The sequence below is a fragment of the Myxocyprinus asiaticus genome, chromosome 8 (genome assembly GCF_019703515.2).
Source record: "Myxocyprinus asiaticus isolate MX2 ecotype Aquarium Trade chromosome 8, UBuf_Myxa_2, whole genome shotgun sequence".
In the NCBI taxonomy this organism is placed as follows: domain Eukaryota; kingdom Metazoa; phylum Chordata; class Actinopteri; order Cypriniformes; family Catostomidae; genus Myxocyprinus; species Myxocyprinus asiaticus.
In genome coordinates this window covers 18,236,254-18,262,752 of record NC_059351.1, presented here as the reverse complement: position 1 = coordinate 18,262,752, position 26,499 = coordinate 18,236,254, and the positions used below count along the sequence as shown (strand labels likewise).

General features: G+C 38.8%; 1 protein-coding gene across 5 annotated transcripts in view; it reads left to right on the top strand.

The window, feature by feature from the left end:
• Positions 1-26,499, top strand: part of LOC127445112 (ras GTPase-activating protein 3) — a 97,761-nt gene that overhangs the window by 32,370 nt on the left and 38,892 nt on the right. For 4 of the 5 annotated variants that reach the window (XR_007897933.1, XR_007897932.1, XM_051704913.1 and 1 more), the window contains exons 2-5: positions 14,322-14,439; positions 14,610-14,713; positions 17,263-17,357; positions 21,305-21,381. Coding sequence is in view for 3 of the 5 variants with exons in the window: in XM_051704913.1 (XP_051560873.1) it covers positions 14,322-14,439; positions 14,610-14,713; positions 17,263-17,357; positions 21,305-21,381 (394 nt within the window). In the remaining 2 variants the exon portion in view is untranslated. Of the gene's footprint in view, positions 1-13,952; positions 13,972-14,321; positions 14,440-14,609; positions 14,714-17,262; positions 17,358-21,304; positions 21,382-26,499 lie in introns of those variants that run through there. The other variant, XM_051704914.1, reaches the window with a different exon arrangement.

The following is a 26,499-nucleotide window of genomic DNA, read 5'->3' as shown; positions in this document are numbered from 1 at the left end:
AAATGAACTATCCCTTTAATGGCGCATTCAAGTCACATCAGAATGATCATATTTATGGGATGTGTAAATGAACACCACAGTCCATAAAAATTGGAACATTGAAGGAGGGAGTTGCATGGCAACAACCTGACTATCACCTAGAACACCAGAGCAATGTGAAAAAAAAACCTAATAGAAAACAACTTAGCAACAGCATAGTAACAACCTGGCAACCACATATTGTAGCAATGTGTCAAAACACACAGCAGAGATCACTTTGACAACAGCATAGCATGCCCTAGCAACCATCCAGAAAACCCTAGTTAACACATACTGTACAGGGTTTTTCCTGGCTCAAAATGAGGCGGAGGTGGTACCATCCTGATCATGTGCACACATACACTTGTACCATGCCTTCCACTGGCTGAAACAAACACTTACAAGCAACATATTTTAGGTGTTCTAATAATTAGATGATTGAAGAAAATGACAATTATCAACTTATAGCATATTTAATTAAAAAAGCTAACCTGTTCAACATTAAATTAATTAAATACAACATAACAGCTGTAGCGAAGACGCCGTGGCAGTTGTGTTAAGATCCATGTGTGGTTAAATAAACGTATGAACAGTACAACAAAGTAGCAAAATAAAAGGATAAACGACAAAACAGGCAAGGGTCTGGTACACAGGAGACAGTACAAGAAATGCAAACGAAGTAAATCCGAGAGACAGAGGGGTAATCCAGTAAACAGGCAAAAGGTCCAAAAACTCACAAGCAGGCAGGGAAATACGATAAACAGGCAGGAGTCAAAAACACAGGAAGAACAGGAATGGTAATAACGCTCAGAATTGCAGACTAGGCAGAACAAGGCTTTGCACCGAATGCAGGTAAACAGAGAACTTAAATAGTCTGGGATAATATGAAACAGGTGAGTGAGTAATCAGTCTGAGCGGGGGATTATGGGAAATGTAGTTTGTGAAGGGAGCTGAAGGAGACCAGATGAAAGCTGTCGAACAGATTTAGAGGTGGCACAAACATTGCAATTTTTTAACATAGTCAGCGACCTCTAACGCTAGGTTCTCCCACCAAAACCGGTTTTGCACTAACCTGCAAGTAGCTTGTGTGCCTGGATGCCCGAAGCAGGCCGAGTCATGAACCCACTGAAGAACTCTGTTGCGCAAGGAAGACTTTATCAGGAGGGCAGTCAGTGGGACTGGGTTCTTGATTCTGAGCTTGGGTGATTTCAGCCACAATGTCCCATTGTACGGGAGCGACAATGAGGGTTGGTAGGATTATCGGGGTCACAGGGTTGTTGCAGATAGTAGACCCATAAATGCGGGACAGGGCATCTGCTTTGGTGTTCTTGGAGCGGGGTCGAAAGGTAATGGTGAAATCAAATCCGGAGAAAAACAGAGACCATCGAGTTTGATGGGGATTTAGTCGTTTAGCAGACTGAATGTATTCCAGGTTGCAATGATCCGTGATAACCAGGAAAGGATGACGAGCTCCCTCTAACCAATGCCTCCACTCCTCTAAAGCCACTTTCATGGCCAAAAGTTCACGGTTGCTGACATCGTAATTTCTCTCAGCAGCTGACAACTTGTGTGAGTAGAAGGCACAGGGATGGAGTTTGGTGGGAGATCCTTGTCGTTGAGAGAGCACTGCACCTACTCCTGAATCAGAGCCGTCCACTTCCAGTATGAAGGGTCGAGTGGGATCTGGATGATGGAGAATGGGTGCAGTCGTAAGTGTCATTTAAGATCATCGAAGGCTTGACGAGCAGAAGGTGTCCAGATCAGTTTCAGAGCTTTTCCATGGAGCAAAGAGGTGAGTGGAGCAGCAACCGAGCTGAAACCTCGGATGAAACATCGGTAGAAATGTGCAAAACCAAGGAAGTGCTGTAGTTCTTTGACAGACATGGGTAGTGGCCACTTCAGCACGGCTTGCACCTTAGAAGAGTCCATGGTGACTCCCTCTGGGGAGATGACATACCCCAGGAAAGAGATGGTTGATTTGTGAAACTCACATTTCTCCATCTTGGCATACAGTTGGTGTTGAACAAGGCAGTTGAGCACCACTCTGATGTGTTGAACATGTTCATCAAGGGAAGAACTGTATATCAGAATATCATCAATGTAGACAATGACCCATTTGCCAATTAGATCACGAAAAATTTCATTTACATTAGACTTGAAAGACAGATGGACTGTTGGAAAGTCCAAAAGGCATCACCTGGTATTTGTAGTGGCCAGGGTGTGTAGAAAAAGCAGTCTTCCATTCATCCCCCTCCCGAATGCAGATTAAGTTGTAGGCATTACGAAGATCCAGTTTGGTGAAGATCTTGGCGCATTGTAACTGCTCTAATGCTGCTCATACCAGAGGGAGAGGGTAGCGATACTTGATGGTGATTGTGTTAAGGCCTCGGTAGTCAATGCATGGACGAAGACCCCCGTCCTTCTTTCCTACGAAGAAGAAACCAGCAGAAGCAGAAGAAGTGGATGGTTGAATGAACCCTCTTTCTAGGGACTCCGATATTGTACTCCTCCATAGCTTTAGTTTCAGGTTCTGATAAGGGGTATATTATCATATATCATATATCTTATATGTCCACGTGGTGGAGAGGTGCCCTGCAGAAGGTCAATGGCACAGTCACAGGAATGGTGAGGAGGAAGTTGCGTAGCCTTTGATTTGCTGAATGCCTCCTGGAGATCCGAATAATAATGTGGTAGAATCGACGTCTCCTTCTCAGTGAGGATAGTCGTGGTGCTTACAGGAGGAAGAGAGATGGGTTCAGGAAGGTTGAGGCAAGACTGGAAACAGGAAGCACTCCAACGAGTGATTTGTCCATCTCTCCATAAGATCTCAGGGTTGTGAAGTCTCAGCCATGGCAGGCCAAGAACAATCGGGTTCTTAGGAGAATGAGTGACTAGAAATTGAATCTTCTCATAATAAAGAAGTCCTACTTGAATACGGATGGGTTAGCTGATTTGTTGAATGCCAGACCCCAGAGGTCATCCGTCTAGTGCTGATACATGCAAAGGAGGGACACAGGGAACAAAAGACAGGTTTAGATTTGTGGTGAGAACCAGGTCAATAAAGTTACCTGCAGCCCTGAATCTAAAATGGCAGATACACGATGTTCATTATCTAGAACATGTAAAGTAACTGAAACTTCAAACTGTTCGATTAGAATTAGGTTTGAAAGTTCCAAACTCACCGCCGCGTCCCCCTTCCTAGGGGGATGAGTAGGGCAGGCAGCCAGTAAATGTCCCGACTGTCCGCAGTAGATACACTATCCAGAACGCCTATCCAGAACACTATCCAGAATTGTAGTCATCATGTCAAGCATGAATAATTAACAACATGAATAAATAAACTGCATCACTTTCTCAGCAGTGTTGTAACATAAGAGCCTCCAAACATGAGATGTACATGTTTGCATTTTTTAGAAAATCAAGATTATGCGTGTTTATTAATTTTTAAGTCACTGAAATAAGGCCATGAAACACGTAATAGATTTTGTAGACTCCAGTTTTCGCTCACAAAATTACATTTTGTGGGACATTTTTTTGTGTTAGAAAGGCCATATCAGATCACGCTCTTCTTCTGAGGTAAATTCACAGCGTGTCTTCTCCCAAAAACGATAATGAGCTCAAACGGGAAAGACTGTACCTCTCGTTGGTTTCATATGGATTACACAATCAGAGAATATTTGTTTTCGGTTTAAATTGGTTCATTTAAAAGTAGACAATTCAAGCTTTCTATAGACATATTTCTCATGTCTGCGAGGCAAGTATACGCTGAGTTTCGGTTCATTTTCGTGACACGCTCCAGACAGAAGTTCACGGAGACCGAGATGGCAGAAAGCGCATCCTGTATGATTTCTTTATTTTACAAAACCACAATGTTTTGCTGTTATTGTGAGTGTACACAAATAATAGTAAACCCTTTATAGTTTCGAATGATGTCTTACTCTTTTCTGTATGACCAAAAATGACGGAGTATTTCTTTCTGCTGTTATCAGGGAAAAAGTCAGGTGATCACACTGGTGCTTCCGGTGACCACAGAGGATTGACTATGTTATGTTATCAATATAAAAAACAACTCAAACAGGAGCAATTCAAATATTGAATTTTGGGGGTATTTCTGACCTGCACGACGCTATTTTGAGCCAGATTAGCTTGCTTGTTGTTAAGCTTAATGGAGGGCTATTGCCTGAGTTCTGCTGGCTCTATGGAGATTTTTTTATAGTGGTTTAATTTCAGAGCAGTGTCAAACAATGTCAAAGTTTAGGGCAAACATTATCCTTACCTGGCTGTCACAATGAAGGCTGGTCAGGTGGACTTTGATGTTGCTCCTCAGGGCGCTCGTTCTGCGTGCGTTAGGAGGCTGTGACAAAGAATGTCAAAGAGGGGGAGGGGCAGGGGCTTGTGTGGTCTCGCAGAATTACGACTTAAATGCAGATGTCGGGCACACGTTTAATTGAGAACTGATGCCAAGGGCCAAATTTAAATAAAAACTAAAATATAAATTAAAAAATAAGAAATGACTTGCAGAAAGGGCACTTATTTAGTGAAAGTGGGCGGGTGCTTGAGCACCACTTGGGGTCTATCTGTGCACGTGACTGCCTGCCTGATTTTCGTCGACAGTCGGAGGCGGCACGAAATTTGATGGAGGCGGCCGCCTCATAATTCTCTATTCTCTAACCCTGCTGTAGCATAAATGTGCTACAAAACAAATATAACACTTTAGCAACCACCAGAAAACTAGATTTACTTAGACAAAGACCATTCACATCTTCATAAAATATAAAAATAAATATTTTTGGACATTTTCATTAGCGCTGGTAATTATTCATACACATCATACCTTGTTTAAATGTAAAATGTAAATGCATGCGATTGACTTTTGTATGAACAGGTCTCCTGGAAAGGCGGGAGACTGATCGCACATAACTTCATTATTTAACAGCTTTCATAATGTTTAAGTCTAAACTTATCAAATTAATTAGTCAAAAAAATTTTTTTTTAACTTACATGGGCAGTTTCTTGTCTTCCCCAGTAGAGACAGATGACGGAACACGTAATCTGGCGCACACTTCGCTTGTGATTTTGATTCAGATTAGTGATTCGCAAAACAAATCATTCAGACCACTTTTTGAATCTTTTTGTTCAGTTCAAAGGAATCAAATTTAAAAGATTCGACTCAAATGATTATTTCAACGAATCACACATTACTATTGCCGATCTGCATTAATTTTTGCACGTAGAGCTGTTATTTCCTTGCGGTGTTCAGTCGCAAAAGTAACGAAAGGGTCTGGAGAAATTTATCAGAGTAAAAGTATAAATTTTCTCTTCAAAATGTAGTGACGTGAAAGTAAAAGTCCAAAGAAATATTTATACTCAAGTAAAGTACAAATATAAAAAAAACTGTACTTAAGTACAGTAACAAAGTATTTGTACTTCGTTACTATACACCTCTGCATTAGAACAGTCGGAGGGCCGTTTGGACACCCCTGCTCTAGACTATCATATAAGGGTAAACTTCTGGTGCACCACGTCATGTGACACAACAGCATGGCGTCAATTTCTGTGAAGCGCTCCTACGCGTGCAGCACCAACAAAAGTGCCTCTGGTAAGAAACTTCTTTAAGTTTTTAGATTGAAACATGTTTGGTTAAAAAGAGTAGTGTCTCTAGTTTCATTTTATATGCCGCTGTAAGGGAAGACACACAAAATGAGGGAAGAAGGACACTGGGACAGGATGTTTCAGGTCTCAGGTGAGCTTTTAATCACAAACTTCGGGGTAAAACAGTCACAAATGGCACAGTAACTTCTTCAGCTTCACAAACTCTTTAGCGTCACAGGCTCCTAGTCACAGCCTCTTAATCATCACGAAGTCTTTATCACAACTATTTAACGTCACAACTCAGTAGCTTCACCGTGAGACTCTCGTGCCAGGCTCTCTCTCCTTCTCTGCTGGTGGCATGGCCGCTTATATGCCGCTCTCCCCTTGCTCACTGGAATTAGAGACAGGTGCTAGACATAATCTAGCTCAGGTGTAAGCATTGTTATGTAGGTGTATTTTATTTTGTTATCACTGTACAATACGGTTCTATTCATTAACATTAATAAAAGCATTCCTATATATTTATGTGTATTGTCACATTGAGAATAAATGTATTCATCCAAAAGCTGGAAAATGTTGCTTTCAGAAGCTTTAAAGAGGCCCTATTATGCTTTTTGGGATTTTACCTTCCTTTAGTGTGTAATATAGCTGTTTGTGCTTTTAAAAGGTCTGCAAAGCTACAAAGCACAAAGTCCATGCAAAAGGGAGTTATGTTCTCCCACAGACAACATTGCTCAAGAACTACAAGAAACGACTGGTTGTAGTCCAGCCATTTCTTCCTTAAAGTATCTATGTCACTATGTAACACATTTGCATAATGCCCTCCTAAGGGCTACTTTGGCCTTCCCTCAAACAAACGTAGTTATAGCCGAGGCCAGGATGAGTTGGGTTAGTATTGTCGCCATGTCGAGAAGACGCTGTTTTCTTCACTGCAAAAGCAAAACCTCTTTGTTTGGACTTCCAAAGGCAGACAAATTGAAGAATCAGTGGTTAAAATTTATTTGAATTATTTAGCAGTACAACTACAACCAATGCCGGATTTTCAAGACGGTTACTCCTGAAAGATGGTGCCGTTCCCATTTTGTTGGGACAATCTGGCATTTCAGGATCACAACCTGTAAGTATGCTTGATTATTTGTGGATTTATCTGCTACCGAGAGTTCAAAAGTGGAGTTTTGTGTTGTAGCTACGGTGTATATCCAGTGCACTGCTGTAGGCCTCTGCTAACCTGCTAGCTAATGTTATTGTGTTGAAATAGATTTGCTAATCACTTTTACCTACAATTGTGTAGAATTATGCAGATTGTTTGTCTTTCTTACTATCATGAATAGTGATCAAGTGTGAAGATGGATTTATTTTTACAAACGGTAATTTTACATCTACAATCCATGGTAGTGCTTGGCTAACCTGCTATGTAACGTTATTGTTTTGGTAAGGGTTTACTACTCAGCTGTGGGCTGGTTTTTACCTAAAAACTGTGAAACAAAATGGTCGATCTCAAGAGTCTTATATAATTATATAATTACAAGCTGTAATATTACGGCCGCTATCCACGGTAGTCCACGGCTAACTTGCTCACTAACTCCCTAATACCACCTGTAATGTCCAACCGGGAGTAAGCCTCTGTTCTCCATTCATAGCTCTGGCGAAAAAAGTTCGGCTACACCCATTCCAGCAAAAGATGACTAAGTTAGGGTACGTTTACACGATAACGATGTACTAAAAATGGAAAAGTTTTTCCTTTTTGTTTTTGAAAAGTTTCGTGTACAGACGACAACGTTGTCAAAACGATCCCCGTTCACACGGATCCGTGAAAACGACTAAAAACGCTGTATTATGCATGCCAGGCCAGTAGTTGGCGATGTCACTTTGTAAAGAAACACTGCGCGCCTGCGCACATAAGCATTCTTCCACAGAGCGGTGAATACAAACAATGAAGATGGCGATCACTGGTCATAGTAGTGATGCAGTAAATCTACACTTTGCTGGAGAAGCGTCAATTAACTCAAAATCTTGAGCAGCACAAACACAGTCCTGTAGTCTTCCATTGTAGTTTTGAATGTCTCGCGCGTTGTTTTGAAGTACTCGCGCGCATGCCTATAGACTGAACTCTCAAGATTATTCAATAAACTCTGCTCATTTTTACCACCACTTCGTCTCTTGCCTTCTTCTGTATTCCCCCTGCTGACTGTTGGGCTGGTAGGAGAGTAAGTTAACATAACAAGCTGTTGATGTTGACTGGTTTTGGATATCAGACAGAACTATATATGGATATCTTCTGATGGAGTACTTGTGTACACTGGATTTAACATGCATTTTCACTGCCTCATGTTTTCATATTCTAAGCATATCATTGAATACTGTACATGGCATCACATCTCTGTCTATAGGCTATATACATAAGTTGTGGGTGAATGAATTGCAGGGTAAAGGTACATCATATAAAATTAAGTAAATAAATAACATTTAAAATACAAATACATTTTTCCCATCTGAATCCATACATTAATTTCAAGATTTTCAAATTGCATGTTCTGCCTACTGTACAATGTTCAGACTCCATACAAAACACTCATACAAATGAATAAATTGTTGATTATTGTTACTTGCACAAACACCAGTATTCATATTGATAATTATACATCTCAAATTGATGCCTATCAATCCATCATTCTTTATATAACATGTAATACGCGTGCGCATGATGTCATCGTTTTCACAAATTGGCGTTTTTGTATGTTTACATGGAGACGATATGGCATCGTTTTCAAAAACTTGCACTTTGAAACCCGTTTTCAAAAGTTTGAGTTTTCAGGCCCCGAAATGCCGTTGTTGTGTAAGCGAACAGCCAAAACGCATAAAAAGTTTTCCGTTTTTAGTTGAAAACGTTGTCGTGTAAACGGCCCCTTAGATGTATTACGTGTCTTTTACATGAAGCTTTGTTAGGTTCAAAATAATCAACAGTGTACTTAAAGAAAACTACAAAATTAAAACTTACCACTGTGAAACGACCTGCTCAAGTCATGCTGGGTCGATCAGCTTGTTCTTCCAAACTTTCATTATCGGACTCAAACTGGTACGGCAAAAACCGATGCCATTGTTACCATAGTTACAATAGTGTTTACAGCTTTTAAGCCTGAAACCTGGTTATGGTAAGGGCTGTTACATTTCTGACACACGCTCTACGCGGTTGACCAATCACAACAGACTAGACCAGCTGAACAATCAGATCAGTCTGGGCTTTTCGGAAAGGGGGGCTTTAAAGAGACAGGACCTAAATCAGAGCGTTTGAGCCAGAGGATGAACATAGGTTTAGCAGAAATGTACAGTATGAGAAAAATAATGTGCTTTTTGAACAAAAGCATGTAAACCTATTCTAGTAGACCCCCAAAATAAAATCATGAACCTGCAAATTAGCATAATATGGGCTCTTTAAATGGGGTTAGGATGAAAATAAGGTGCAATTCGAACTGTTCTGAGACCAGTGCAGACAGACAGCACACAGGAGGTTAAGTCATTCACTAAATAGGGAGTAAGGGAGAAAGGGTGCATCCTACAGCTTTCTATGTAGCTAAATGCATTCACTCCTAAAATCTGACCAAAAGTTCAGTTTCAGGCTGCAGATGATGTTTGGACCACTCAACATGTTTGGCAGACATGGGACAATGATAATCAGTACATAGATTCAGAATTTTAGAATGCAAAATTTTATTTTAACATGGTTATCAGTGATTGGATGATGCTGGCCATTACTTTCAATCAGAACTGTTTAATCAGCTTTATATAAAATCAGCTGTAACGTCTCAAAAACATGAATAACCAACACTCCTGGAAAATTAACAATTCAATGAAAAAAATCAGACTTTCTATAGCTTGGTATTATATAAAAAACTTAGTCCCACTGTCGTATGTGGACATCAATTTTTAGAAAGACTATTTGCTCTCGAAAATTATTTATTATTTTTATGCTTGTTTATTAGGTGCTACTATTTACAAATTAAAAAGGGAAATGGAAAATGCACACAGCAGTCACATTCTGGTGTCAGGAGGTTAAAGTACAAAAGTAATGTATCACATTAAATTTCAAATTATTGTAATCAGATTATATTTTCTGTATTTCAATTAAGTTAGTTACTTTTAATAATTTGCATTTCAGATATTTTTTTAACAATTTTCTAAAGTGGAATAAATTTAAACATGAAATATGTTTCTGTGTACACCTGTTTGCGTTTTATGCCAGCTGAAGGGTGTTTATCCCTAACAAGTCAATGAACAAGGAGGAAATATAGGCTACATTCACACAGTCAGTGTTTGGGATTGACAACTGTATTTACTTACAGGCGTGAGTTGTGAAATGTCCCATTCATGCAACAGCGTACAGTAGCAGTTTGAATGCTGTCTGTATGAACGAACAACCGAAGTGACAGCCGTATTCTAACAGCTGTAACCATAGTGACAGTGACTAAAAGATGACGACGTCCATAACACCGGCATGCCTTATCACAATTGCAGCTGCATTATTAAATAAATGAGTCCAATCGAAGCATAAGTTCATCCATCAGATCATAATTAACCGGCAGCGGCTTTGAATGCTTTTTACTGCATGCAGAGCGCAGCATTTCTGTTGCGCAGCTCACGCACTTGAGCAGCCAGTGAAAGACAGCGGATGGATCTTCGGATGACACGCAGCTCATTTCTCCGTCTCTGTAAATTAATGAAACCCCAGATGAAACACACGAGACACACACGTGTACAGTGCGGTGCGTCTCTCACTGTACATGACGTATCTAACAACTAGTTGTCCAGTACAGTTCTGTTCACAGAGCACAGGTTTGCCGAGAATGTGAAACACAAACAAAAAAAGATTTTCAGAAGAATATCATTGTTATGTAGGTCAATGCAATGTAAGTGAATAGTGGCCAGACCTTTGAAGCTCCAAAAAGCACATAAATGCAGCATAAGAGTAATCCAGACTCCAGTGGTTTCACCAATATCTTATGAACAGATCCAATTGTTTTTGGGTGAGAATAGAACAAAATATAACTCCTTTTTCGAATATAAATCTTGACATTAGCAGTCTCCTTGGCAATCTGGATTTCAAGCTCGATTACACTTCCTATAGCGCCATCTAGGGCTCTGCGCATGCGTCAAGCACTTGCAAGTGAAATCAAGCTTGAAATCATGATGGTGCCTAGAGATATGCTATGGCAAGATATACAGTGAAAATGAGTTACAATTTGGTTCGTTCTCACCCAAAACCAACTGAATCGCTTTAGAGGACATAGATTTAACCACTGTAGTAGTATGGATGACTTGCTCCCTTAATGTGCTTTTTGTAGCTTGAAATGTCTGGCCACCATTCACTTGCATTGAATTGACCTATAGAGCTGAAATATTCTTCTAAAAATCTTTGTTTGTGTTCTGCAGATGAAAGAAAGTCATACACATCTGGGATGGCATGAGGGTGAGTAAATGATGGGCACCACCAATCAAATAAATTGCCATGGGATTAATGAACTGTTCTGTAATTTATGCACTTTACTTGTACTTTTGATACTTAAGTAAATTTAATATCAGTTACTTTAATACTTTTACTTAAGTCCATTTCCATGAAGGTATCTTTACTTTTACTTAAGTATGACAAATGGATACTTTATACAACACTGCTGACAACCGTATTCTGCTGCTGTGTGAACGTGGTCATAGACATTATTTTTAATTTTTTGAGAAAAACAAGCTTTTCTGTTAAAAATGTTTTAGAAAGTAACTTAGTAGTAACTAGTAATGTGATTACTTTTGCGCAAAAAAAAAAAAAAAAATCAGTAAAGTCATTAATCTGATTGCAGTTCTATAGTAGAAATTAGTCATTAAAAAAATCATTGTACAACAGGATCTTTTTTAATGTAATTCAGTTAGAAAAAAAGACTGTTGTTGTAACGAGAATCATCACTGGAAACAATGAGAATAGAAAACGTAATCTGTTCAAATGCATTATTAATATAATGTGCTTAAATGACCTGAAAATGATGTCACAATGCAAAATGTCTTAATAGTACTAGGCTTTGTTTTTTTGTTATGCAAAATAAAAAAAAAATTAAAAAAAATATTATTATTGTTCCACGTTCATAGCGCGGGAAATTCCCGCACACTTTTATTCACTTTTCAGTGCAGCTTCGAATTATCAAACCAATAGATACAGATGAACAAATCAAATCAATAAACTTGTATTTGTATCAAACTGTAACTCCAGAAGATGCATGAGTAAATCCGCTCTATCTCTCCCTCTCTCTCTCGTGCAGCTGTCAGCAGCATGTTAACGCTTGTTGAGTTCAGTGTGAGTGCGCGCAGTGAGGGAGTGCTTTGTCGGATAGTTACTGAACTTAAGATGTTACATATGTATAAACTTTTGTAAACCTGTTAATTCGACATGCAAATGGTGTTATACTGTTTCTCCGTTAGCGAGCAACATGTTAAAACTATCGTTTCTGTGAATAATTAACAAAGCTGTTAACATTGCAAGTGTGACGTTGGAGCAATCTATAGTTTTGATGCCTTTCGTGTCTTGGCGCTCCATCATTAGTCGTAATGCAGCACATTTGACAAGAAAGGCAGAAATAGCAAAAATGCTTTGTGTACCTGCTGCATGGTGAAGAGAGACACTTAAACACCTGTTACATCTCTTATCTCCATCTCTCCATCCAGGGCCGGAGATTAACGGGGGCTCTGGGCAAAAATGCCAAAAATTGGAATTTTTGCTGAACATAATTTGTTTTGTGTCGTCCGTTGTGCAGAGTCAGTGGTGGGTGCTCGCGCCATAAATGCGCACAAACGGACACTCGATTCTCACACTCTGCAGCAGTTTGGTGTCCTGCTCATGCATTAAATTACGTGAGCGTTCGGTCCTTTTGTTCAAAATATACTGTCCTAGTAAGTAACACTGTCACTCCCTGTGCTTGCTATAGCCTGCTTACCTGCCCATCGGTTCATCTCACTTAAGTTCCATACACACATGCAGCGACTTCCAGCAGAAAAAGCGACCTCATTTCATTCATTGTCAGTGAGATCTGGCGACTTCCGGCGACATGAGTGACAGCAATGACTAGAGCGACTAGATGTGGGCGTGGCGAGCGTCATGACAAAGTTGAGAAAAGTTTAACTTGATGCAAATTAGGAGTGACATTCAGGAGCGACAACCAATAGGAGTGAAGACTGTGTCAGTGGAGCTCACGTCATCCGTCTCCTTTGAGATAATGGAGTTGAGTGCAAGCAAGACAGAGGAGAAGTTTCTGTGAGCGATTTCACTGTTCTATATGGTTCGTCTGTAACCACTTACATGGATATAATAAAAAATGATGCGTGGAAAAGAAATTGTCGGCAGTCTGAGTGAGTTTGATTCGTACATTGATAGTTTGTTCATCTTATTAATGTTATGATGCATTGAGCACTGCTGCAGTTCATATAAAAACACTCTCCCCTGCAGAATGTGCATTTTTAGGGACAAGAAAATGGATTCCTTGTTAAATCAGAATGAAATCGTAGTTTTACTAGCAAAAAAAATCTATGATCATGTTTTCAAAAGACATGGCCAGACGTGCAGTCCACCAATAACGTTAGAGCGACAGTAGTAGAAACGCTCACTAGCGACTTCACAGTACAGAGACTAGCGACATCAAGCGATAAAGTCGCTGCATGTGTGGACGAGGCTTTATGCATCTGTCTGTCTGAAAAGCCTCCTCACCCGCTAGAAGCCAAAAGTGTGGGAGGTTTTTTATTTATTAAGTTAATCAGGTCTGAGAAAACACCAAATAAAATGTACAATGTGGTTAATAATAATATTAACAAAAATAATAAATCCACCCCATATGAGCTGTATAAGGGGGGAATACCCCCTCATTTTCAGAAATGATTTTCAGGCCCTGTATGAACATTATTAGAGCTCTTGTGTATACAGAATGTATTCAGTAATGTCTGTACAAGTTTGTGATGAGGTTGTTTGGCAGTTACAGTCTGTAGGGTGTGTAACAGGACACCAGTTCATTCTGTGGAAACACACACACCACAAACACACCCTTCACTTCCTCCCTGAGTGTTGCATTCTTCCTCCTGCAGTCCTACAGTGTGTGTGTATGAACAGATAGGCAGCATTCCTGTACTCTGTAGTTCTGTCACACGTGTTTAATGTGTGTATTGAGTTGCAGATCCCACACAGATTTTTGTGTTGAACGCACCCTTCCCCTGCAGTGCTGCGCTGCGGCTTGAGAATATTGCACTCTTTTGTTCTGTTGTGAGACTCAGAGCTGTGTGTGGTACATTTCAGTGTGTCCAGAGAAGCACAATCAGTGCATATCTTTTCGCTTCTGTGTGCGTGTTTAAGCATTTAAAGGATGATTCCTGCTATCGATAGAATCTCTGGCATGTTTAAAAAAAATTACCATAGAAAATAACTATAATGAATATAAATCACACTGATCACACTTACGGTCATGAATTTACAGTGGAAGTCTATGGAACATGATGACTAAAACACAGACATTTGTGGCTTGTATATTTGTTAAAGAGCTTTTTTAATTAATTAAGTAAAAATGTTTGCAATTTGAGCAGTAAAATGTTTAAATACTCCTTTTTGAAGTGAGGCTACTTTTCTAGATGGATGAACTTCTGGTGGGTGTTCCTGATGTAATTCCTGATGGTCTCTCTGTCTTTCTCTACAGGTGAAGCTAAGAACATCCCTCCGTATCCAGGTCCTAATAAAATGCGAGATTGTTACTGTACAGTGAATTTGGACCAGGAGGAAGTGTTCAGAACCAAAACCATAGAGAAATCTTTATGGTGAGAACACACACACACACACACACACAATCTCTATATACTGTATAAGTTTCGTCGCATCATTTATGCAACATTAACTCAACTTCACAATCACATAACTTTTGATTGTGCTGTTTCTCTGCAACATCAGTTGTATTTGATGGTGAAAGTTAATTTCTGTTTCCCTGCAGTCCGTTCTACGGCGAAGATTTTTATTGTGAAATCCCACGCAGTTTCCGCCATCTGTCCTTCTACATCTTTGACAGAGATGTTTTCAGGAGGGACTCCAGCATCGGTGAGCGGCTTGCATTCACTCACATCTGTGTTTGAATTCAGATGTCAAACAAAACTCTATTTTTACAATATCTGTGTCAAAAATGATCATAAGATGTTCCGTATTTCTGATATGCTGCAAGATATCTGTAATTGGCTGCCATTCTAGCAAAATGGAAGCTAATTGTCTCTGCCTATGTGGGGGCGGAGATCTCAGTGTATTTAAAGGAATAATCCAGGTTCAATACGAGTTAAGGTTAATCGACAGCATTTGTGGCAAAATGTTGATTACCACAAAAATTAATTGTGACTTGCACCTCCTTTTCTTTAAAAAAAGTAAAAATCTGGGTTACAGTGATGCGTTAACAATGGAAGTGAATGGGGCCAATTTTTGAACTTTCTTTTTCAAAAGTATAGCCACAAGACATAAACAATATGCATGTAAATATGGTTTTACTGTGATAAAATCACTTTCTTACCTTTCCTGTGTAAATTTATATCCAATTTTACAACTTTGTTGCCATGACGATGTAATGTCAACAAACCCTTAAACCCTAAAATGACTGTAAAAATAACAATTTAAACAATTTTAATGCTCAAATAATACATGAGTTTAACAGAAGAATGAATGTAAGCGCTTTTATAAAATTATAAGCTTCACATTTCTGCCTTTAAACCCTCCAAAAATTGGCCCCATTCATTTCCATTGTAAGTGCCTCACTGTAACCTCAATTTTTTTTAAAGAAATGGAGGGACGAGTCAAAATAAATTTTTGTGGTAATCAATATTATGCCACAAATACTGTCGATTGAGATTAACTTGTATTGAACCTGGATGTGATGAGGAGTCACACCGGAATATTCCTTTAAAGCCAAAAGAAACAGTCCTGATCAGTCCTCGGTAGCTCAGCAGGTAAAGACGCTGACTACCACACCTGGAGTCGCAAGTTCGAATCCAGGGCATGCTGAGTGACTCCAGTCAGGCTTCCTAAGCAACCAATTCGCCCAGTTGCTAGGGTGGGTAGAGTCACGTTGGGTTAACCTCCTTGTGGTCGCTATAATGTGGTTCTCGCTCTCGGTGGGGCATGTGGTGAGTTGTGTGTGGATGCCGTGGAGAATAGCGTGAAGCCTCCACACGCGCTAGGTCTCCGCGGTAACGTGCTCAACAAGCTATGTGATAAGATGCTTGGATCGACGGTCTCAGATGTGGAGGCAACTGAAATTTGTCCTCTGCCACCTGGATTGAGGCAAGCCACTACGCCACCACAAGTACTTAGAGCGCATTGGGAATTGGGCATTCCAAATTGGGGAGAAAAATCCAAAAACAAAAAAAACTCTCTAGTATATCTAGTAATATAGCCGGTTATTTTTTCATTTTTTACTTTTTAGTCAGTCTGCTTGTCCGGTTGGGCAAGTAAAATTCTCTTTTGCTTGCCACTTCAAAAATCCACTTGTCCCGGACAAGCGTTAATGTCGAGCCCTGATTAAATATTGTAATCAACATTCTCCGATAACAATTTTAACTTCTGCAGTATAGCTCCTAAAGTAAATGTACATTGTTTTAAAGGAGTTTTAGATATTATTTAGGAAGACAAGACAAAAAGACTAATCAAAAACGTAAGACTATACTCTCTCACCTTTATGTTCACTTCGATCCATATTTAACTTACAAAAATATAACTTTCTCTTCTTAATAGCTGCGTATCGCCGATTTTCTTCATGATAAGATACACACAGTGAACGTGACACATATATTGTGATTCACTACGTCGCGAGCCATCACGTTGTAATTTCGATGCAGAAAATGCGAGCGAGTAATGATTGTCACTGTGCCAGATTGTAAGCCGGGAGAAGATTCAGTCTTTTCCCCTGTCACTTCACGCAACTCTTAGGCGCGGCACTGACAGCACAGAGAAATGCCAATTTCGGAGTTTATAGTCATAACCCGCTTCCTTATTATTTGAACTTTAATTAAGGATGCTTTAAAGATATAATGCGGGGGTGTTACATTGCTAAACGGAATGCAGCACAATAATAGTTTTATCTCGATTATCTTGTTTTCATAATCGTTGGAAGCCAAAATTGTAATTGAAAATAAAATTCTGTTAATGGGCCAGTCCTACAATGTGGAACCTCCCTCCAGTCCGGCCTGGGACAAAAGGTCCATTTGTCCCCCCTTATCGGCAGCCCTGCCCGGCATTATCATAATCACGGAAGTGAACTTTGTGTTATTTGCATATAGCGCAGGAACTGAAGATCCGATTTATATCTGTTTGGCAACAACACATTGATGTGACCAAGTGTAAATGGAATATGCGTATTTAATTGAAAAGCAATCCGATCAGTAAAAAAGCATGAAGTGACCAAGTGTATATACCCCCTAAGATTCAGATGTTCTTTGTTTTCAAGTGTTTCTTTAATCTCCATCTCTGTGTACACTATTGTCATTGAAGCGCCTGTGATGTGACACTTCCTGTAGTGTGTCTGTATTGTGTTTTAGGGTTGAAGTCTCAGTTCAAGTCTGTTTTATATGACACGTTGAGCTCATCTCTTATCTGTCGTGCTCCTGCAGGTAAAGTGGCTGTGAAGAAAGAAGACCTGCAGAAATACCACGGTAAAGACCACTGGTTCCCACTGCAGCCCGTCAGTGCAGACTCAGAGGTGCAGGTGTGTGTGTTTGTATTTACATCAGTACAAAACCGCTGCTTTCACACCAGCTTGTCTTTCTGTCTGTGTGTGTGCCATTTGGGTACTGCGAATTTCAACACAGAGTGTGCATCAGTGTTTCCAACAGAATTCAGTTCTTGCAGCAGGGGGAAAATGATAAACACTGGTAATTATATTATATGATATTAATTTATATATTATTTATTTTATTTATATTATATATTATTAACATTTCAATGTTTATTTAATAACAAAAAATGTATTGCAATAGTTTATCTGTAGCTAGCTGCTCATTGTCATATGAACATTGAACAACACTGAATCAGTAATTTCATGAATGAAGGATTCATCAGACCCACTTTTACATCATTACTTTTTGGAACCGAGTCAACGTGAATATGATATATTTGTAATATAATACTGAATAATAATAATGAAGGCCTGAAATGGGGGGGGGGTTTCCACCAAGCACATCACAGTGCATTCTTGGATCGCCTTCCCATCAGGAGTGTGCCTATGATGTCTGAAAATGCTGCCTCCAGAGGACACTCACAAGGTTTTGGCACAGACCCAACGTATGTTATTTTTGCATACATGTGGTGGCAGTTGGTTCTAAATTTTAACGTAAATTTAGAATACATTTTAGTGCAAACATATTGGTGAAGGATTATTCTGCATGGAAATGTTGGTACGCAGATTTTATACACAAGTACGTGCGTACGCACAGTTAGCGAATGAGACGAGACCCATTGCTAGTAGTAGAAATGCTTTATTCACATCACATTTGTCACCCATGTTTAATTTATTCCTCAGCTGAAAATGTCTGATAATAGTTACTGAGATAAAACGGTGTGCAAATGGTCATGTGATGTCAGCTTGGCTAAATTAGCTTTTATTAGGCTACTGATATGACTTGAGTCTTTATCTCATGTGAATGGACATCATTTCTCAAGATTTCTCAAAAGTACTATTCATTTCAAACCTTTTTTTACAGTGTTTTTTTAAAACACTAAATTCTTCAAACATTCACAATATATGAGAGAATGTTCCCTTTAAACATACAGTATTTAAGCTGGTACATATGTATTCCCTCTACAGCAGATACACACATAAACCAGACACATTCATTCACACAGTGAGAAAGGAAGGATGTGTGTGCGTGTATGTGTGTGTGTGTGTATAATGAAGAGCACAGAGTATCTCTCATAGAGTGCTCATTGTTGTGGGGTGTGTGAGCGGTTCATGTTTTTCACAAAGGTCATTTGCATATTGATGATGTCAGGAGTCAAACAGAGAAACATTGTTTCAGCTCAGAGGAGCATTTGATTGCTATGGGGTTTGTCTTTCATAGCTCACGAGAGTAAATGGAGATCTTGGTTGTGTTTCATTTGAGCAACTTTGTCATTGATGTTTCTCCCAAAATTCCTTAGGAGAAATAAAAATAAATGCAAATTTGCATTTATAATATTGCAAGCACTTTCAGACACTTAGTCACATGCAGGATATGAATTGTAAATATCTACAATTCAGTTTTTACTAGTGAAAATGCTAATCCTTAATTTGGTTTGTGTTAATTATTGGAAATACCCATTCTTGAAATAAAAAATAGAATTTAAACTAGTAAAAATGAAATCATAATTGACCCTTCTCTAAGGCCCGCCTTAAAAGTGCTTCTGACCAATCCTGTCTTAGCAACTGTTGCCCTGCTGCCATCACTCTGACACACGTTAGCTATTTTCCAATGACAGCCTATGGAAGTAATGTGTGTTTGAGTACTTTTAAGCAGGATTTTATCAAAATAATCAAAAAGAATTAAAACACATTGTTGCTGGGTCATTTGTAATAGTGACACGAGTTAACCAGAGAAGATACACGCAGTGTTTTTCTCTCTTTTTTTTTAAATAGCCAAAAATTGCGTCGTTCACGGCAATCTCCCATTCATCCCAGTGGGGTGTTCTGCAGAGCTTGTCAGAGCTTGTCACTGCATTTTGACATTTGCTAATGATCTGTCATTCACTCCTATTCAAAACACAGTTACAGATATATATATGATCAGTTTCTTACTAGTTGAAATTCCAATTTCACATATCATCACTGCACTTCTTAGTAGTGATCTAGATCATTTTTTATATCAATATTTACATTGTTACTAGTGTAAATATGCATTCATGATACCAACAAATGAATGGCAACTAGTAAATAATATGCTTTTTTTTATATTTGCAAATGCTAAATTAGTTATAATTAGTTCAGCACCAATCGTTCACATCTTCAAACTTAAAATTAAAGAGCGATCTTGGGATTTTAAGAATAAAAAACGGGATAGTTCAAATGAAGATCAATTAATCAATATTTTTACCCAGCCCTGATCGCGACAGTCTAGAGGAGACACAGTGGAGTCTTTTCTGAGAAGAAAAGTTTGAGGAGCAAAACGACTCTTTCACATAGCACGCCGAAGCAGCGTGTGCGCAGAACTGAAACATTGCATCGCGACAATGTCGCTGCAAACAACGCGTGTGCTTTTTCACAAGCAGCACTTCTGCTGCAGAAACAGCTGTGCTCTACACAGAAAACAAAGTTATAAAATGGTTATCAAGAGTGAGATATTGTTAAGTGTTACAAACGTGATCATCATGAAATCATATTGACATGATGCTGGTGTAATCTAATGCAGTCTTGTAGAATTATTTCATGTAGTTACAGCCAACACAGTGAGCTCTGCACATTTTTAAATATCATTATTTAGTGGAAGGGGGAGGACGATGAGCCTGAACGTGTTTTGCACAAGAGAAGACGGTTTGATCACTTGGTTTTTTGCAGTCATTAATCAATAATATAGCTAAATAATATAGCCAGAAATAAGTAATTATGCACAACCATTGAATAGCTATATCTATTTGTTCAAACAACATCCAAAACCTTTGGGTGTTGAGTACTTTCCTCACAAAAAGGACGCGCTTCCAATATGTTAACTCACCATCTTCACCAGCATCCAGGTACAGCATCCCACGTTTTTTCCTTTGTTAATTAATCTTTATACTGTAAAACGCTGAGCATAATAGAGCACTTCAATACAAGTGTCTTTCAGTACAAGACAGGTAAGTTTTGAATTTACCCAGCACACGTGCTGTCACGTTCATTTGTTTGCCTCAGCTATTAGCACTGGGCTGTGTATGTGTGTTGCTGTTAACCCTTTAGACCTGCTCTCTATTTAATAGTATATAGGGTATTTTTATTTTGTTTAAGCCTACGACTTGAAGTATACTGTAATTTTAAATGATAAAACCCTATGTCTGCTTAAATTAAATCATTAAAATATTTAAAAAAAAATTTTTGTCATTTAATTTTTTTTAAATTATTTTATTTTGTTTTCCTATGAGCTGTAATTCATACAAAAACACACTAGACTATGAATACATGCTTATTCTGTGCAATATTTGTTTTATCGTGTCAACTCATCTTCATGATATCCATCAACAGTGCACTGGCACTTTAATTCAGCGTGAGCAGCGCAGCAAAAATAGACTTGACACTGAAACTCCTGCTGCAATGCCACTCGCGCGCCTCTCCAAAGTGCTGCTAACGCTTCCTATCTGAATGCTCTAACCAGTTAACATGTGCGGCAAAAAAAAAAATAAGCGCCTCTTACGCTCTGATTCCGAGTCCAGTGTGAAAGAGGCGTAAGACTTATGCAAAAGTCTCTATTTGTGCTCCATTTCATCTCAATTCTGTGTAGGAGAAACATTTGAGATGTTCAAGAGATATCTCCCTGCGACTATTTGCCGTGTGTTACTGTGTGTCGTCTATGAATCATCGATGGCTCAAACCAGCGCAGATCTCTCTGGACTCACTCTCATCTCTCTCTCTTCACTTGTTTTGCTCCTCTCTCACTCTCTCTCTCTCTCTCTTTGGGTGTAACCATGGTAACGCTGTTCTCTTTTCCACAGGGGAAGGTTCACCTGGAGCTACGTCTCAGTGAGGTTATCACTGACAGTGGAGTCATCTGCCACAAGCTGGCAACACGGTGAGGCAACCAATCACAAGTTTCACACAGCCATCTCTCAGCCAATAGCAGCTCTCAAGTGGTAGCCCTCGTTTCAGTTCAGCAGATCTACATCTTTAAAAATCACCTTGATATTGAGCAGTCTTGTGTTTTCAGTGAGTTTAAGAGGGTGTTTTTTTGTTGTTGTAGGAAATCAGTTTTAGGACCATTCTAAACACTTTTCTTAGCACAATACCGCCATCATAAACGTATGGAGAATTGCGGAGCTCTGGAAAGGGTGATGGGTGATAAATTGTCTGAGACAGGATAAAATAAGAATTTATTGATCGCTGAGTGGAAATTGAGCAGAAGACATGGGCTGTGTGTGCATGTGGCATTTGATGAAACTACAGGAACATCCTCCTCACCATGAATTTTGTGAAATATTCATTGATTATATTTCAGAACACAAAGACTGAAGCTTTTTTTCATCGACATTGACATTGAAAATCACTGGTGTGATGCTTTGCGGCTGACACTTAATTTAAAGGGTCACACTTGACTTAACACTCAAACTTAGAGTAAATACACACACTGACATCTGAGATCACATGCATGTCTTTACATGTGCTGTCACAGCATCAGTGAGTCCGTGTCTGGACAGAATCCCACACTAGAGCACTCTGGGTAATGAGCTTATATCAGCGCTCTCATTCACACGATATTTATGCAGCTTCCATTTTAAGACACAGTGAGGATGCCACACACACACACACACACACACACACACACACACAGACACACACAGACACAGACTACATCAGCACATCTCATTCAACACTGATCCATTCAGTAAATGAGTTTCACTGCAGTACTGCTGCTGTGATTCTGTGATGTTAGACACTATACAAGACTTTACAATGGATAAAAGCAAGAAATGAGTGCATTCCACATTAATTATATTATTATTATTACTATTATTATTGATGTGCAGCATATCATAGTCAGTTAGTATTAGTGTTTGTTTGTTTTAAATTTTTTTAAAGAAATGTTCCGAAATTAATACAAGTTAAGCTCAGTTGACTGCATTTGTGGCGTAATGTTGATTACCGCAAAAAATTATTTAAAATCCTCCCTCGATTATAAAAAGCAAAACAAAAGAAGAAGCAAAAAACACAGTTAGAGGAATGGACTTAGAATGAGAGTGAATGGGGCCAGTGCGTAAACATTAAAGGAATATTCCGGGTTCAATACAAGTTAAGCTCAACAGCATTTGTGGCATAATGTTGATTACCACAAAAAATAATTTTGACTTTTCCTTTTAAAAAAAGCTAAATCGAGGTTACAATGAGGCACTTACAATGGAAGTGAATGTGGCCAATTTTTGAGGGTTTAAAGGCAGAAATTTGAAGCTTATCATTTTATAAAAGCACTTCTGTTAAAACTCATGTGTTATTTGAGCTGTAAAGTTGTTTAAATTGTCATTTTTACAGTCATTTTAGGGTTTTAGGGATTGTTGACATTACATCGTCATGGCAGCGAAGTTGTAAAACTGGCTTTAACTTTGCACAGAAAAGGTTAGTAAGTGATTTTATCACACTAAAATCATGTTTACACACATATTGTTTTCGTCTTGTGTTAATACTTTTAGTATTTTAACATTTACAGATTGGCCCTATTCATTTCTTTGTGCCTCACTGTAACCCAGATTTCTGCTTTTTTTTTTTTTTTAAGAAAAGGAGGGGCAAGTCAAAAAAATTTTTGAGGTAACAGAGCTCCAGACTAACATTTGCAAGCGGTGGCACTGGTGCTACCAAGTTCTACAGTTGGTGGCACCTGCACCTTATTTGGTAGCACCGGTGGGGGGTGGGGTTCTGTGGCCTATAAAATGAAAAGTTTAAAGACAGAAACTAATAATAAAAGGGATATTATTATAATTATATTACAAAAATAAGTCTAATTACCAAAAATATTGAATATTTTTCCCAACTGAAATGCTCATTCGACAGTAAGGCTTTGATTTTGAGTTGGGATGCAGATGTAAATTGTAACAACAAGAAGGTTATCCCACCCCTGGAGTTCGCTAGTTCGAATCCCAGGGCGAGCGACTCCAGCCAGGTCTCCTAAGCAACCAAATTGGCCCGGTTGCTAGGGAGGGTAGAGTCACATGGGGTAACCTCCTTGTGATCGCTATAATGTGGTTCGTTCTCGGTGGGGCGCGTAGTGAGTTGAGCGTGGTTGCTGTGGTGGACGGCGTGAAGCCTCCACATGCGCTATGTCTCCGTGGCAACGTGCTCAACAAGCCATGTGATAAGATGCGTGGGTTGACAATCTCAGACGCGGAGGCAACTGGGATTCGTCTCCACCACCCGGACTGAGGCGAATCAATACGCGACCACAAGGACTTAAAAGCACATTGGGAATTGGGCATTCCAAATTGGGAGAAAAAGGGGAAAAATTAAAAAAAAAAAAAAAAAAAAGTAAAAAGTTAACACCAAATTTATGTAGGGCTAAATTATTCTGACAGTGCAACTAAACTGGGACTCCTTTCATCAGGTTTTTGTTGATTCTTGGAAATTTGAAGGCAAACAAAACCAATTATATTTTTCTACAATCAGAGAGCATTTGAAGAGAACAAATTTTTACACAGAAGGAAAACAAACTTTGTCCATAATTCACAAAGGTCCAGGCTTTAAAGCCCTTGATTATATTTTGCATTTGGCCTTATGAAACTACTTTACTGACTGAGGGTTTTCATAGAGGTTTACACCTGAGAATTCTGTGCCGAATTCAAAAGTTTTCCGAGACTCACTCCGAGCTTCACTGGGTTCTCGTAGGCAGCACTGTAATGATCAGTGGTGTGCGTCGAGAGCTCGAGACCGGTTCGGCAAGTAAATGCAGCGTTTCCGTGCTCGCACTGTGTTTCTCACAGGTTCTTGCAGCGCTGTAATTATGTACGCTCCGCGAGTGAACGCACCTGTTCTGTGATTGTGCTGCTCTGTCCATTGAGCCATGCTGATAATTGGTCCGGGTATCGGATGGCGCTGTTTCATTCCACATTTGATGTGTTTGCCTTTTGATATTGCTTAATAGAAAACAGCAGCGCATAAATGGAGAGAGATTGAGGGAGAGTTGGCCAACATTGTAGTCGTACTGGTGCGACCTGTAACAAAACTCAGTCGCACCGGTTGGGATACGGTCGCAAAATGCGACCATTTAGTCACAGTCTGGTACCCTGGGTAATCAACATTATGCAACAAATACTGTCAATTGAGCTTAACTTGTATTGTACCCGAAACTTTCCTTTCATTATCAGTATCAGTTTGATTTGAGGGATATTGAAAGCAGAAAATATCAGAGCTTATTTTTTCCCCAATTCAAACATCACAAAAAATATTGGTGCCATTTTCAAAAATACAAACTGTTGTCAGTTTTTTCTATTTTACATTTATTGTAAAATGTTTGATGTCCATAAAATTTTAGATTAGAGATATCAGTGTTTACGCTTTGTTTTTTAAAAAGACAAATCAGACAAAACAAAATAGATTAATAAAATGTCATCATATTGGCTATCATGCACAATGAAAAATTTTGATATGTCCTGATATATTATGATACTGTATATCCTCCTGAGACCCAGCAAAAAAGGGGGAAAAATAATCTGTTATGTTTATAATATAATGTCAATAAGGAACATATCAAAAAAATAAAAAAAAGTATTCATATTTTATTTGACATCAGGACCCAGGTACTGTAAAAATAAAGGATTTTTTTTTAATTCATAAAAAAAAAAAAAAAAGTCTTAGACGTTTAAAAAAAAAACCGTATAGACGTTTTAAAGAAAATCTTATCCTTTGAAAACTCTTGAATTTTTCTTGATAAAAAATAAAAATACATTTAATATTATTAATAAATACAAATTAATACATTAAATGTTCATCTTTCCATAAAATGTGCTGAACTGTGATGTCAAATATTTTTAAAGACCAGGGAGAGGAAGCATTTTCTATCTCAGAAAAGCTCAGGGTGTGTACTTTAAGATTCTTTAAAATTTACAACTGTGGCATGAATGGTCATGTATGGTTATCTTTGCCACTTTTATTGATATAGATATTTAAGAAAGGACAGAAAATGATGTTGAGGAGAGGGGCAATTCAGATCAGACTTGAACTTGTGTTGCCTGTATGAGCACCACGGCTCTGACCATTTACGATATGAGTTAAATTAGTGTCTGAGAGCTGTGTTTGACACATGGAATAGGCCATATCACTATAAACACAAACATCAGTGTCTCAGTCAGTTAGCCCCGTGCTGAGCATCACGGCTGGTGTATTTATGGGCGACTGTGTGACCAGGACAGCACAAGGTTATATAAACAGGCTTAACTCACAGGAAATGCCCTGAAGGATCGACAGGTATTAGAGATGCTGTAAATCCTGTTCATTCATTATCAGCATTAAACCTACATCCACATTCAGAGTACTGATTTATCTACACATGATAATAAATAATTGGCCTGTATGTTTTATTTACATACAGACTGATGTCATGCGAATCTGGTTTGCTGACTGAATCACTATGTGTGTGAATGAGTTCTGAATGCTGGGATTTGAGTCAGTGTGTGTTCGGAGTGAACATCTGAACCAGTCTCTCAGGACAGTGTTTGTGTCATTCAGCTGGTGATTTTAATAATCCTTTCAGAACTCAGCATTAGCTCAACTCTGCCATACATGACATCATATAGGACGGCATTACACAAAATAGCTGCAGTTTGTTTTGAGGCAGTTGTGATGTGTTTTCCACAATGGCATCATGTGTTATTATATAGAGAAATCATTACTGGTATGTTTTATACGTTTTGCACACTAATAATGTGTGTATAGCTCCACATGTAGATCACATTTTTATTCATTTAAATTAAAGCCAAGGGAAATTTTGACTATAAATATACTATTTCATTTATACTGAAAGTTATCAATTTTAAATAGTTCAATTTGATTAAAAATATACTATTTGACCCAATATTCGTGTGTTAGTGGAGTCTCTTGTGTGCCTCACTTGACGGTAAGGATGTTGCCTTAAAAGGTAGCTGCCTATGAAGGCAGTAGACAGCAAGAGAGCTCACTAGGTTTTGAACTGAGCCAAATTCACAGATTGTAA